At 39.9% G+C, this 15465-nt stretch overlaps 1 protein-coding gene across 6 annotated transcripts in view; it reads left to right on the top strand.

Moving 5' to 3' along the window:
• azin1a (antizyme inhibitor 1a) overlaps positions 1-15465 on the top strand; it is a 124801-nt gene that overhangs the window by 105717 nt on the left and 3619 nt on the right. For all 6 annotated transcript variants that reach the window (XM_073924955.1, XM_073924953.1, XM_073924952.1 and 3 more), the window contains 8 exons: positions 29-202; positions 338-510; positions 3091-3228; positions 5589-5670; positions 5817-5891; positions 8963-9128; positions 11333-11451; positions 11543-11757. In XM_073924955.1, coding sequence (XP_073781056.1) covers positions 29-202; positions 338-510; positions 3091-3228; positions 5589-5670; positions 5817-5891; positions 8963-9128; positions 11333-11451; positions 11543-11757 — 1142 coding nt within the window. The remainder of the gene's footprint in view (positions 1-28; positions 203-337; positions 511-3090; positions 3229-5588; positions 5671-5816; positions 5892-8962; positions 9129-11332; positions 11452-11542; positions 11758-15465) is intronic.

Below are 15465 nucleotides of genomic sequence, written 5' to 3'. Positions count from 1 at the left end.
CTGAAGTATTGTCTTTGTTGGTTTTTAGGCACAGAAAAGTGCGTTTTTTGCTGCTGATCTGGGGGTGATCGTGCAGCAGCAGGCTCGCTGGAGAAATAAAATGGACCAAATTCGGCCTTTCTACACCGTTAAGAGCAACAGCAGCCCTGTAGTTGTTGAACTGCTGGCTTCTCTCGGAACTGGCTTCATTTGTTCAAACAAGGTGAATATAAAACAAAATGTCTCATTGAAGCGAGACAGAAATTAATCCCATTATCTATTTGTGTCCCTTTGAAACCTATTTTTAAAATGTCTATTCTTGCATTCATCTGTTTGGTCTTGTGTGCTCGTCTTTCAGCATGAGCTGGACTTGGTTAAGGGCTTTGGCGTCTCATCTCAGGACATTATTCTGGGCGGCACGTGCAAACAGCTCTCCCATATCAAATATGCAGCCAAACACAACATCCCGCTCCTGGTTTGTGACAATGAGGCAGAGATGAGGAAGATCGCACGATGTCATCCTAAAGCAAAGTGAGTTATGCAGTCATACTGTACTGATTAGCGTCATAAAATAAACTATTTTGCAAGAAAGTTTAACATTTTAATTTAAAATATTAAAACTCATTTCATTTTAACTCTGGTAAGTGATTCTTGTATTTTTGCCCTAATTAATTAGCTTTTAAAATCAATGTTGTGTTTTTTGTTTTTGTTTTTTGGGGGCTTTTTTTCTCTTTTTTTATTAAATTGCTTTTAAATAATATTTTATAGAATTACAGTATGTATACAAAATTAGTTAACTTTAAATGTGTGTATAAATGGTTTGATTCTATGTCTGTAATGAGAGCCTTTAATTCGATTCAGACTATTTCAATAGTATCTGGATGCAGCCGAGTTTGCAGCACTCAGCGATGCAATGTCAGACACAATGCACTCAATGGAGTGAGTGACGTCACTGTGACGGGTAGGGTTAGGGGTGGGGTTAGGTGAGCGCATTAAAAAGCATTGGATGCAGCTCAGATTGCACTGCACCCACACCCCTTTTGACAACGTAGGTACTTGTTTTAAAAGTTTAGGTAGGCATAGATAAAAAATTTTTTATCTAGATTAATCTCACTGTAATCTTAGAATTAATTTAGATTAAATGGCTCATTTGAATTCTGCCGAAGGCATTCAGAAAATGTGTGCTACCCAAATAATGACTAAAAGTAAGTCTTTGAGAATGGGTTTCTCAAGCCAACTGCAGTTAAAGTCACCCAAGATGACAGGAAACTCGTATAGGAAAGCACTTCACGTAAACACCTTATTGTATTATTGTCTGTTAAGGCAAATAACTAGATTACTGATGCCCATGTAAGCGTTGTCAGTCATGTCTTCGAAGTAAGAGAAAGATCCAGAAGGGCTTTCTGCTGATTTGATGAAGAGCACTTTTTTTGTCAGACGCTCACCAGTTTGACTTTTATTCTCTGTCATTCATTTTAAAAAGTGACCGGTTCATTTTATTTGTATATGTTTTACTGGAACGCTACAGGTGCCTGATGGTTAGAGGTGGAGCTAACATTAATCAGATTCACTTTAGTGAACTGCATCTATTACTCATTCTATTTCACGTTTGATGTGGAAATTTCAAAGTAGGAAGACACACCGGTTCGAAGACTCGTTCTCACCAACTACAGTGCAGTTCGGTCAGAAATACTTGCGCGCTAAAATATCAAGGTGAAAGTGATCATAGCTTGTGTAGAATAGACCCAGCTCCCAACCCAACTTTAAGAATAGATTAACAGCAATATTTTTTTTTTATCGCCTGTTAAGAGTCTCGCGTTAACCAGCACGTTAACACAAATAACGGCCCACCACTAATTAACAGATCATTGTAATTTTTTTATTTTATTTATTTATTTTTTTTTTTAGATTTATTTATTAATTTTATTTATTTTTTGTCATGTATAATTGAGACTTGTTTTTGCAAAACTAGTTAAAACTTAATTTTTATATATATATATATATATATATATATATATATATATATATATATATATATATATATATATATATAATTTATTATTTTTTTTTTATCACTACAATTACCATGGTGAATATCATTCATGCATTAATTTTCCTTCAGATTAGTCCCTTTATTCATTAGGGGTCGCCACAGCGGGATGAACCGCCAACTTATCCAGCATATGTTATATGCTTTACACAGCAGATGCCCTTTCAGCTGCAACCCAGTACTGGGAAACATCCATACACTCTCATTCACACACACTTATACACTACGGCAAATTTAGTTCATCAATTCACCTATAGCGCATGTGTTTAGAGTGTGGTGGAAACTGGAGCACCTGGAGGAAACCCACATCAACACGAGGAGAACATGCAAACTCCACACAGAAATGCCAACTGACCCAGCCGGGACTTAAACCAGTGACCTTCTTGCTGTGAGGCCACAGTGCTAACCACTGAGCCACCGTGTCAACCCATAGTGAATATACTATAGGCCAGGGGTCACCAAACTTGTTCCTGGAGGGCCGGTGTCCTGCAGATTTTAGCTCCAACCCTAATCAAACACACCTGAACAAGCTAATCAAGGTCTTACTAGGTATACTTGAAACACCCAGGCAGGTGTGTTGAGGCAAGTTGGAGCTAAAACCTGCAGGGCACCGGACCTCCAGGAGCAAGATTGGTGACCCCTGCTATTGTCTAATGTTTCTCAATGCAGAGCATTGTTCAATTACACTGACAAATGGGAGAGTGGATATCGTGAATCACTTCAGTATAAGTGCAAAAGAAATGCATGCTTGTCAACCTACTTTTGAACAATTGTACTATTTAATTGTGACAACAAAAAGTAGTTCAAGACTGATATTTAAACACTACTAATATTGATTCTCTTAATTTGTGTTAAGTGGGATGACCCTTGTGGTCGTTTATACATTTCCATACACCCCCTCAAATTGCAACTTGGTGTGAAATATGACTAAATGTTTGAGATGCTTGAAGAATCTTCCAACCAAGGTTTTTTTTCCTTCTAATTTCTGTGCATTATTGGAGTTTTTTTTCCTGATGACATCACTAATGCAAATACCCCCCCCATTTTCTTTTGTGTACCAGAGTGTTGCTGCTGTTGACGTCGGAGAGCTGCTGTGAGAAAGAGGAGATGGCCATACCGTTCGGCTCCACACTGAAGGACTGCAGGCGTCTGCTGGAGTGTGCTGCTGGAGAACTCAATCTGCAAGTCACTGGAGTCAAGTAAGTCTCGCTGGACTCATTACAGCATATTCACTCAATAATATTAGCCCTCTTAAGCAGTATTTGTTTTGGAATGTCTACTGAACAATACAATGACTTGCCTAATTACCCTAACTTTAACCTAATTAACCTAGTTAAGCCTTTAAATGTCACTTTAAGCTGAATACTAGTGTCTTGAAGAATATCTAGTCAAATATTATGCGCTGTCATCATGACAAAGATAAAAGAAATCGGATATTAGAGATTAGTTATTAAAACTATTAGGTTTAGAAATGTGCTGAAGAGAATCTGCTCTCTGTTAAACAGAAATTGGGGGGAAATTATACAGGAAGGCTGATAATTCAGACTTCAACTGCATATTTGAATACTTCACATTTTGAACAACCATTCATTCATTCATCTTCTGCCGCTTTTCCGGTGCCGGGTCGCGGGGGCAGCAGTCTTAGGAGAGAACCCCAGACTTCCCTCTCCCCAGACACTTCCTCCAGCTCCTCCAGGTGGATCCCGAGGCGTTCCCAGGCCAGCCGAGAGACATAGTCCCTCCAGCGTGTCCTGGGTCTTCCCCATGGTTGCCTCCCAGTGGTAGACGTCCAGGAGGCATCCGAAACAGATGCCCGAGCCACCTCAGCTGACTTCTCTGGATGTGGAGGAGCAGCGACTCTACTCCGAGCTCCTCCCAGGTGTCAGAGCTCCTCACCCTATCCATAAGAGTGCGCCCTGCCACCCTTCGAAGGAAACTCATTTCGGCCGCTTGCATCCGAGATCTTGTCCTTTCGGTCATGATCCAAAGCTCATGAGCATAGGTGAGAGTAGGAACGTAGATTGACCGGTAAATCGAGAGCTTTGCCTTTTGGCTCAGCTCCTTCTTCACCACAACGGACCGGTACATCGACCACATTACTGCTGCCGCCGCACCAATCCGCCTGTAAATCTTGCGTTCCATCCTTCCCTCACTCATGAACAAAACCCCGAGATACTTAAACTCTTCCACCTGGGGTAAGGACTTTCCTCCAACCTGGAGATGGATTGAACAACCATTTAAAATTTAAATCATCAAAAACATACATATATAGAAAATAAATAAATAAAAGAAATAAATATAGAGAACATAACATCAATAGTTTACAAGCAAAACCTGACAGCATCAGTTTGTCCACTTTCAGATACACTTGTTTTTGGAGGTCATTTAATAAAGGACGCCACATAACAGGGAATTTAGACATGGAAATAACCCCTCAAATTAGGTCTTGTGTGTTTGTTTTTAAATTTATGACTTTTAACATCTCCGATTTAAAGAAATTAGTGTTTTAATTAATTAGAATCAAGTGAAGTGCCTTGCCAAAAGAGAAGTTAAAGCAGTCCTATTCCCTTTTACTATTATTTTCGCATACTATTGATTGCAGTTACGCTTCATCATTGCATTTCAGCAGGCTTTATCAAACTAAGGTTTAAAATTTGTTAACCATGGTTTCCGCTACATTCTTTCTTTCATGGCGGGTGGCCACGGCTACATTACAGCTTCTCATTCAAAACATTATATTTTTTTAATAGCGGATAACAATCAAAAGGTAAGTGAATTATAACAGTGCAAACTTTTCTGTAACTATAGTAGTGCTGACTAACTGACTGGCTGACAGATAGGTGCGTGAGGCCAGCAAAGATGACGTATAGCCGTTTAATTTTACTTCAGGACACATTTATGCTGCTCTGTAGGTATTGGAGACATTCATAAATATTCCTCGCAAATCTTATAAATGCTGGAGACATACTCGTTACATAAGCGCACTAAATCGCACTTCAGCAGTGTTTATTTGAGAGCGCACAAGAAGATCTGCGCGCTCTTGAAGCGGCTTATATTTGAAGGGGCGTGCAAGAAGTTTTGTGCACGAGCAGAGGAAATCGGCACGCAAGCAAAGAGATCCGCATGCTGTAGGCTATTACATAAATGCGATCTCGACTTCTAATACTGCGCTCACGACATTTGTCATTGGAATAACGCCACAGGTAGTTGGTAGATCTGTGTAAAAAAAAAAAAAAAAAAAGGCCTGCGGCCACAGCTGGAAAAAATCCTAGAGGAAACACTGTTAACTTAAAAAAAAAAATCTCTAATTTATAAAGATACTGACAAAAACTTTAGCGAATCCTCCTGCATTACATATTGAAGAGTTAGTTCATCCAAAAATGAAAATTTTGTTCAAGGCAACTGTATATAGTGTGTGTACGCTCTTAAAGCAAGAGCGTAAACAAATGTTTTTTTCTTATAAATAGGCTTTCACAGTCATGCACAGTTATGACATCTATGAGAGAGGTAAAAGAGGTGTGTTTTGAGTTCATTCTTTTTTTTCTCTCTCTCTTCACAGATTCAACATTCCCAGCTGCTGTCAGGAAGTAGAGAAGTTCTCTCGTGCTGTTTCTGAGGCCCGCTGTGTCTTTGATATGGGGGTGAGTCACTGCTCGTCCGTCCAATTTCTGATCTAATTCTTCCAACTAAAAGTCTTTTATATCATGAGCTTTTCTGCTGAATCCAGAGATATGAGCTTTGTCAATATGTTTCTTTGCAATAATGTGTTGTAAATTACTGATCTTAGGAAGAGCTCGGCTTCGAGATGAATATCCTGGACATCGGAGGAGGTTTTGATGGAAGTGAGGAACAGTTAGACAAGGTATTGCATCCTGCTGGACATTATTTTTAAAGGTGCCATATGTAGGATTGAATTAGGAGAGGTTGAATTAGATATTGCAGTTCAAATTCAAAATATTGGAGAGGGCTTTTTGTCTGCAGCCGCTCCTCCTTAAAATGACATGCGCAGGTTGCCAGATTGACACAAGTGAAACTGAAATTGAGTATGCTTGTGAGTATATTAAGTAGAAAATCAATGTAAATGTGTAAAACATAGCTGAATTTCTGCCAGGCGGAGCAAATGAAGCGAAATGTGCAATGGATTTGCTGCAAATGTGCAGAATTCTTTTCAATCGCATCTTCTGTGCAAATTCACTTGAGGAGGAAAAACATTCTCAGAGTAAACTAAAGCAAGTGATGCTCCGTGTTTACTGTGGACTCAGCATCACAGTGTAAAAGGTTCAGCTAATGTTTACATTTAGTAATATTTGTGTTTTTTTTTTGTAATTAATGTCCACCTCGTGTGGATTTTTTATAACTCTGAATCTGTCTCTCATTTTGGAGGCTGCTACTGTCCTCTAGAGGGCGCATTTTTTGACCATGCACTTCATGATTGAAATTAAACACACTGATTTTCCCCAACTGGCAACCCAGGTTGCTGAAAGATAGAGTAGGTTCTGTCTGCAAACTGAAAGACAGGGGCATAACATGAAGGGGTGGAACTTGTAGTATGTTAGAGGTGTAACTTGAAGTTACAGAGACCCACGTCAAAACTATGTTGTCAGCAAGATGGTGCTGTACCCATCAGTTAATAATGTCTACACCTATACCACGCCTAGACCCAACCATCACAGTTATTAACGTCTACATCTTCCCCAAACCTAAACCCAACCATCATAGTTATTACAGGCAACGTCAAGTAGGCTAACTGTCATGACAAGACGGATGAAGTCAGAGAGCGAAGCTGCTAAATAAATGAATATAATATTTCAAATACCCTCCCATATCTCTCCTGGCTGGCTTCTTTTGTCTCATCTTATTCTACCTCTGAGTCTCTCCTTGCCCTGCTCTCCAAACAATAAGGAATTATGGATTTGATCAACTGATCTGAACCCAATTGACACCATCTTCTTGATGAGAGGTTTGGGTTTGGGGGAACACAACTGTCCTGTGGAGACTTTTGGATGCAAGATGGATGGGTGGGAGAAATGGCACGTCGTGTGCCTGGCAGCTCTGTTCCTGGAGGGTAATGAAGATCTCTATCTGTTCAGAACTTTGATAACAGGGTTTCTGCTGATGGGTTTAGGTGGAGCCCTGGGGTATCAACGATTGATAATAGGGATCAGTGCAGCTCAAAACCCCACCAAGCTGGATGGCTGGACTGAGGCAGTGGTTAGCAGGGTTGTTGGTACTCAGACTGAGGCCTTAGACCACAAATTGGAAAACATCGGTGAGAAACTAGGGGCGTTGGATATGGCAGATATTGACCCAAACTGAAAACCTTTTCTTCTCTTTCGGCCTTCTTGTGACTTTCTAGCCAGACTACCTTGGCTGGAGACAAACAACTTCCCCAGAGAGCATGATAAGGAGACACTTGAAATTCTTGCTTCCTGTTCCAAGGACACCTGTGAGACTCAACAGGCTTACAAGCATACACCGCTACAGATAGACAGATAGAGTGCTTTCACCCACCAGTGTGGGTAGGCGGGTCTGTGACCAGCGCCCCCTAGCTGCAGGACCAGATGGCTGCCGCCAATATTGGACTATATCCACATCCCCTGTTCCCATTCCCTGTTGCGATGTTATGTCTGTCTCCCTCTTCCCTAATCTTATTTCCTCTTTCTAAAAGCTACCTCTCGTCTGACCGGTCACATTCATTCATTCATTTTCTTGTCGGCTTAGTCCCTTTATTAATCCGGGGTCGCCACAGCGGAATGAACCGCCAACTTATCCAGCAAGTTTTTACGCAGCGGATGCCCTTCCAGCCGCATCTCTGGGAAACATCCACACACATTCACACACACACACTCATACACTATGGACAATTTAGCCTACCCAATTCACCTGTACCGCATGTCTTTGGACTGTGGGGGAAACCGGAGCACCCGGAGGAAACCCACGCGAAGGCAGGGAGAACATGCAAACTCCACACAGAAACACCAACTGAGCCGAGGTTCGAACCAGCGACCTTCTTGCTGTGAGGCGACAGCACTACCTACTGCGCCACTGCCTCGCCTGACCTCTCACATATCACACATTTAAGGGGGTGCAATTTCACTGCAAGTTCAAGTGTATATGACGCAAAAAGCTTTTCAGTTAATCAATCAATTAGTTGTGGATACATTTGGAGAACTCTGGTAATGTTCTGTGGTAAGTATTTCTGCCATCTTGCCAACAACATCTTGTTGTGACATCTGGCATGTTTCATAGGATCTTAGGGTGCTTTCACACCTGTGAATCGATTCAGTTGTTCTGAAACAGAGATTGCAATTGTTACATTGTTGCTCTTTGCTCTTGGAGTGGTTCACTTTCACACGGCAAAGTTTCTAATCGGACCAAAAGAGCTAAAACAAGTCACGTGTGAGTAAACTCTCCTCACATTGGTCAGAGTGTCAGGGTTTATTTTGCAGCGTCCCGCTCAGCTGTCAGGAGAGGTGGTGGTTTGGTGGTGATTGACAGGGTGCGTGCGCGATGTGTCTGAGGAGATATGCGGTGGGGAGGGGTGAGAAGGGTGCGCGACGATGCCTATTTGAGGACCGGGAGGAAGACGCGAGATCATCACTCGTTTGCGGGCATCCGGAGACTCGTGAAACTTCCCGCCCTGCTCATAATTCTCTCTTCATATAGCCGTAAGCCTATTACATATCCATAAAACACAGTGATATAACCGCGCTCGGATCAGATCGCTTTCTCACTGCAATCGATCCGCTCCAGATGTCGTTTCAATCGAACCTGACAAACCTAATGTTTTTTTATATGTCTTCAAATGGTACTGTTTTATAATTTAGAAGAGTCAAAAACTTACATACAGCAGCTTTTTATTTAAATATTTAATTGTTTTGCCATTTGTAAATACTTTGCCCCCTAAAGTGTTTTTTTTTTTTTTTTCCTCAGGTTAACCAGATGCTGAAGCCCATGCTGGACATGTATTTTCCTCGGTCGACTGGCTTGTCAATCATTGCTGAACCTGGAGCTTATTACGTTTCTTCTGCCTTCACGCTGGCCGTGAATATAATCGATAAGAAGACGGTGGCTCGGGACTGCAGTGCACAGCCACACGGTCAGTACTAGCTCAAATCAAGAATATGAGATACATTGTGGAGTTTTTTTTCTGTGGGGAATATAGAGGAGTAGTGTTGTCACGATACTGGAATTCGGTACCATTTGATACTGAAATTTTAAAAACTTCCATTTCCCGCTAACATTTGAGCGCTACTGAGCGCATTCTTAAACCAGGGTTTCCGCAGGGTCTTAAAGTCTTAAAATTTCAAAACCTAAATTTTAGGCCTTAAAAAGTCTTAAATTCACTGACAAATTGTATTGTACATCTTAAATAGTTTTAAACAGGTCTTAATTTTGCTTTGCCCAAGTAAAGCTACTCATTTTGGGCCGATATCCATCTAGTGATCAATAACACTCAATAAAACCTTATTTATTAGATTTAAGTTTTTTATTGCATATAGATAGTACACTACAGCTGTTAGACATTTTCACTGCAAATTCCCTAAATTAAATTCCCTAAACGGGGAAAAACTATCAACTAAATAATACTGGGCCATTAGAAAAATAGCTTAACCCTGTATAAGTCTAAAATTTCATTATTTAGGGTCTTAGGGTTTATAAAGTCTTAAATTTGACTTGATGAAACCTTCGGAAACCCTGTAAACAGCGCTGATTTCCCATGGTGTTGACATGCTCAACAGAAAAGACTGCGATTGGCCGTGAAGGTAATAAGGGACACTGAAGCGTTTTATCCGTCAGCTTTTTAAACAAACCAGCTGAATCAACGTGACTTTGAAACCAATTTAATTGATATCTAATTCCAGTATTCTGACAACCTTATATTGGAGTAAATATTGAATTTTCAAATGAGATATATGCGTATATTGTAGCCTATTATATATGCTGGATTTGAGAGGAATTGCAGTAGCATTTAGTGTCCCAAAAGTAATTTTGCTGGGAAAAGTTAACACTGTCACTAGTTTAAAAAGTTTAATAATAAGTTAAAGGGCCATGAAACCCCCTCGTTTCAGCAGGGTGTTTTCACACCTCTACTTTGGAAAAAGTCAGAAAAGTGGGCGTGTCCAGCTCTGTTTAGGGGGGAGTGTCGGAGGAACTAAAGTGGGAGGGTGTGGGAGTGTCTATTTGGGCGCGCGCGAGTTTCAGTCAAATTACACACACATGAGAAAGTGATGGTGTTTAACCTACATGGACATCTGTAGTCGAATTATTTGCCAAATTATTAAATGTTGGACTTTAACTGCAGTTTGGCTCTTTCAATCAGAGAATTCATTCATGTCCCTCGCGACAAACGAGATATTTGATTCGAGGAACTGCTCTAAGCCTGTATTTTTCATGCAATGTTTGATACCGCACGGCGAATGAGAGAAAAAAAAACTCTGCATTTCCCGGAAACTTAGATGCACACGGCAGGTAGCGTCAGAAAGCCGCGTGTGTTATTCCGGTCACTAAATGCGGTGCTATGTTTACACTCAGTGCAATAGTTAACTTAATTCGATACGAACAAACTAAATAAACAAAGAGCACTGGTCACTCACTTACCAAATCTGTAGAGACAGGACAATCACCAGCAACTAGAGCCGCGTCTTTATGAAGAGGAGACTAACGTTACAAGCGAATCCGGATCTCAGCGTTTGCAGATGAGAACAGCTCTCAGGTAAATAATGTTCCTCCTTAGACACGTAAGTTATTGTTGTCGAGCGTCGCGTACACTGTTAATCCACACGTGACTCCAGCTGAGTTCTCACAGAGAGAAAATGAAAACGAAAGTTAACGGCAGCAAACTATAAAAGCAACACTTCACGCTTGTTTTGCCAACAAAACGTGGCGTCTCTGTGGCGTAAACACGGTGACAGTAATGAATATTAATGAAGTTGCACAATAGAGCGCGCTGATTGGTTGGAACCAAGCCTTACTCATGCATTAATGCATCACACTGTAAGACGTAATAAGACACACTCTGGCACAGACGTCCAGTCTGCACGCTGGAATACACGCTATTATCTCATGACCGTGACGCAGCTTCAAAAATTAATTTCAAACAGGAAGTACGAATTTGCTTGAAATAACGCAAAAACAACCAATTTACACTTTTTAGTGAAATATAGGTGTCCTAATAGTGTTTTTAGCAGTGTGGGACACATATACGACTGTCAACAGCTCAACACATGTGTTTTGGTGTTTCGTGACCCTTTAAACAGCGGTCAGTAACAGAATCAAATGTTCCCCATATATATTTTTCAGATGCACTGTCTGCAAACGATGAGCCAGAGTTTCTCTACCACATAAATGATGGTGTTTATGGATCTTTTGCCAGTAAACTGCTGTGTGAAGATTCAATAGCAACACCTTTGGCACACAAAGTAAATATCTCTCCGCTTCTCTTGAAGAGCTGTAAATGTGATGTTTACCCAGCGCATCAGCAGAGCTCATGAATGATGTTGTGTTTGTCAGCATGTGAGCGCAGACGAGCCGCTGTTCTCCAGCAGTCTGTGGGGTCCCTCTGAAGATGATCTGGATCTGGTGATGGAGCGATGTCTGCTGCCCGAGCTCAGTGTTGGAGACTGGCTGCTGTTCAGAAACGCAGGAGCCAGCGCTCTGGGGTCCGCATTCAGTCACGGAGACCAACACAAACCGCCCGTCTTCTACAGCATCACTGAATACGACTGGTACGGAGTCAATAGTTTTCTTATATTTCTTGCATTTTAAAAGGGTTAGTTCACCCAGAAATGAAAATTACGCCATGATTTAATTACCCTCAAGGTGTCTTCAGTGTATGATATCACTTTCTATTTTATTCAAATCCAATCAGAGGTAAGAAAATTATCAGGCACTTTTCCAGCAGTAGCAGCATTTTTTATTCATTTGTTTATCTATCAGCAGTATAAATTAAGTGCAATAAAGTGCATCCATCCAGGATATATTATATAAGAGGCCTGCTATGACGTAAACTTACCTGCTGTAAATAACTGCTTCTAATTTGTTGTGTATATGACTTCCTACTTTTAATTTCAATTCCATCAGGGTTAGTTAAATTATCTTGCACTCACAGTTCTACAGTGGCAGCCATTGTATTTTGTTTCTTTGTTTGATAAGCAGTGTAAAAGTCCAATAATAAAGTCCATTTTAAAAAGTCATGTAACTTTTTTTTATATATATATGTATTATATGAGAGGCCTACTAAACTTTTTTATTTATTTATTATTAAATTAGTGCATCTAATTTGATTTGCATCATTAAGTTTAAGTAAACAGGGCTTGTACAGGGCTGGAAATGCTTGAGTTTTAATCTAGTATTTAATTGTTTGAAAAGTGTTTGGATTTTATATAAAATGCTTGAAGCTGCTTGAAAGTGTATGTAGGTAATAGTCGGGGATTGACATGACCTTTTTTGATCACCAGCCATTGTGGCTAATAGATTTCAAACATTACTTACCACTCGCCATTTTCACTAGCCACACTTTTATTGTTGGGAAAATATGTTTTAAATGGATAAATTTGACTTTGACATGCTAAATTTCTTGATTTAGATTTTGTGTGATGTCTACATGCCTTCTCGTTCATTTCACTTCTTGTGTGTGTTGTCTATTAGCTTGCTCAGTGTGCATGACCAAATGGACTGTGTCACAATGCAATCAGTTTTTATTTCACATGACTTTTCAGGGCTCAAAGTTAAGGATTTACCAAATTTATCTCTGACCACACCAAATAAGTATTTTTTAGCCACAATTTTAATGTGTCAAAACAAGGAAAATATAGCTGTATAGGTGCACTTTTTATAATCAACAAAACTTTTCTTTTAAAAACATTACATTTAGAAAAATAATTATTTTCATGTATCTAAAACATGCACAGTAATCTGTCCTGGCTACAAGTCCCAGATCAGCAGTTAACTACACATAAGCGGGGATTAATTTCCCATTAAAGCAATATTATTATTAAAAAAATATGATTAAACCATATTAACAAAAATAACTGTAAGAGAAAGAAAGCAGGTAAAACATATCGTGTTTGATAATGAAAGGATGATCACGTGCACACGGTTAATATAGGCCTTTTCATAATCTGTTCAAAGAATAATTCAAATGAAAGCAGTGACCGCTGCTGCTTACAAAAGAATAAGTGTATTTTTTTTTAATCTTGAGCTCTTGAAAGCAGCAGGACTGTCTGTGGATGAACGATCATCACTCTTTATCCAGTCTATTTCAAAGGGAACAGATCGCACCAGTTGCGCTTCTTCTAGGCATGGTTGCTTTTCGTAAACGGGAGCGCGTGCGCTTTTCAACAGTAGCGCGCATCACATTGCATCACCTATGCGCGAACAGTTATTTTTGTCAGTCGTGCTGCTTTTCGATTCCAAGATCACATTTGCACAAACATTGGGCCATGCTTATTGTCGAACCCTGCTTTTAAGAAAACTACACTTCGTAGCAGATTTCCAACCAGCCAAAGTGGCTAGTGGAGGTGTCTATCTAACCCGCCAGAGCTGAAAGCTACTTGCATTTGTCGGGTGTTAATGTAAAGCCCTGGTAATAATTATTAACTTTATTTATTTATTTATGTTTTATTGTATGCCCACATTTACAAAATATTAAAATGTATAATTGTGTTAGAGTGCACAGCAGGGCTATTCAATTGGCGCCCCGCAGGCCGAACCCGGCCCCGAGGCAGTTTGTTCCGGCCCACCAAATAGTGTGACCAAGACTTAAAAAATACATTTAGTTCAGTCGAAAAACGTTCACTATAGTCATGAGGTGGCGTGCGTCTGTTCAATACAGTATGAGCTGCAGTTAAAGGCTGCGCAGAGCGTGAGTCACCGTAATCAAGTGGCGCGGGCAGCCGAAAACATTTGGATATGTTTTATAGTAAAGGCCTTTTGTACAATGCACTGATATCGCTAATAGGTATGCAACGATTAGCTGATTTCACTATTAACTACGCTTCAATTAGTCACAGTTACTTAATCGTAAAGGCTTCTCTAAGCTGCATTTCTGTTGCACAGAATGAAACAAAGCTACTGCAATTAAACTTAAGTTATGCCAAGTTGCCACCGCTAGTTTAAAGTTTCTAGTATGTACACCAAGGCTACTGCGCACGCACATCGAATTAACTATAGCAGCGGCCGTTCCCATATCACGCCTTTTCCGCTTGCAAGTTTGTTATTTCTAATTTATAACAGACTTGCGTCTTTCCGGACGCACGCAGTAGAAAACATCTCACGGTGACAGTTGTGCGTGCCTTTAAGGGCAATGGAAGCAAAAGATATGTTAGACGGCTTGTTATTAAAATGATTATGTATGCATGAACGCAGATGGCAACAACATTTAATCTAAATAGCTACTTAATAACCTAATATAAAGCTTGAATTTACATTTAGATGTGATAACCGTGAAAGCGTAATTATTCTTCAGACTATATAATCGTACAACAAAAATCTATAATGTTGTATCACTATTCAATTTCAATTCAGCTTTATTTGTATAGCGCTTTTACAATGTAGATTGTGTCAAGCAGCTTCACATAAATGGTCCTTTTTAATAGCACTAGCACATAGCAATAGTTGTTATGCAGTTCAAAACAGAACATATGAATGTGTCTGAATGTAGAAGAAGCCTACTTCAGCAGTTGTGCTCTGAAATACAACATTTAAATGTTTAAAAAAAGAAAACAGTCTATTGGACAATGCAGTTATATTTGGTAGTTTTAAAATACAATACACTAACAATTTAATGTAAAAAAGGCCAACGTGGGTTTCTTAAGGAGCAAAAATACAGCATATGGGCTCTTATATGCAGTTGTGTCATCACTCGTATAGCAAGTCACATCTCTTTGGCCTTTCGTTTAGGATGCTTTTCATGAACTGGCCCCCATGACAAACTAATTGAATAGGGTATATGCCGAAGCATGCTAATAGGACTTTTAATTTGCCAGTAATCTGGGTTAATCTTTTTCGGTGGATTGTATGCCAATGCAAATTAGGCACGATTAAGGTCTGTTTTCTTTAAAAATCAGAGATCTCCACTGGCTGAGTGATATCCGATATAAAGTGGGTCTCAGATTGTACAAGAAGCACTGCATTAAATTACATTTCCCCCACCATGTCTTTATAATATGAGCATTTATTTTACCCTGGTATATTTAATGGAGCTTCTGCTAGCCTGCCGATTCTGACGGGCGAGTGCGAGCAAGCGGCTTTTTGTCTCGTTTTACGCTTTGGCATTCATTTAGTTGCTCAAGTTTGTTTAACGGATCGTATTTGAATGACATTACAACATCGATGCTGTAAAATGAACTCTAAAAAATGAAAAAAACTCACAATAACAGCTCACCGGAAGTTTATCAGTATGGGAAACACATTAGCTCGGCATATACCCCATA

Source organism: Danio rerio, chromosome 16 (genome assembly GCF_049306965.1).
Source record: "Danio rerio strain Tuebingen ecotype United States chromosome 16, GRCz12tu, whole genome shotgun sequence".
Lineage (NCBI taxonomy): Eukaryota > Metazoa > Chordata > Actinopteri > Cypriniformes > Danionidae > Danio > Danio rerio.
Note: the sequence above shows the minus strand (reverse complement) of the source record. Positions and strands in the feature narration are given on the sequence as shown.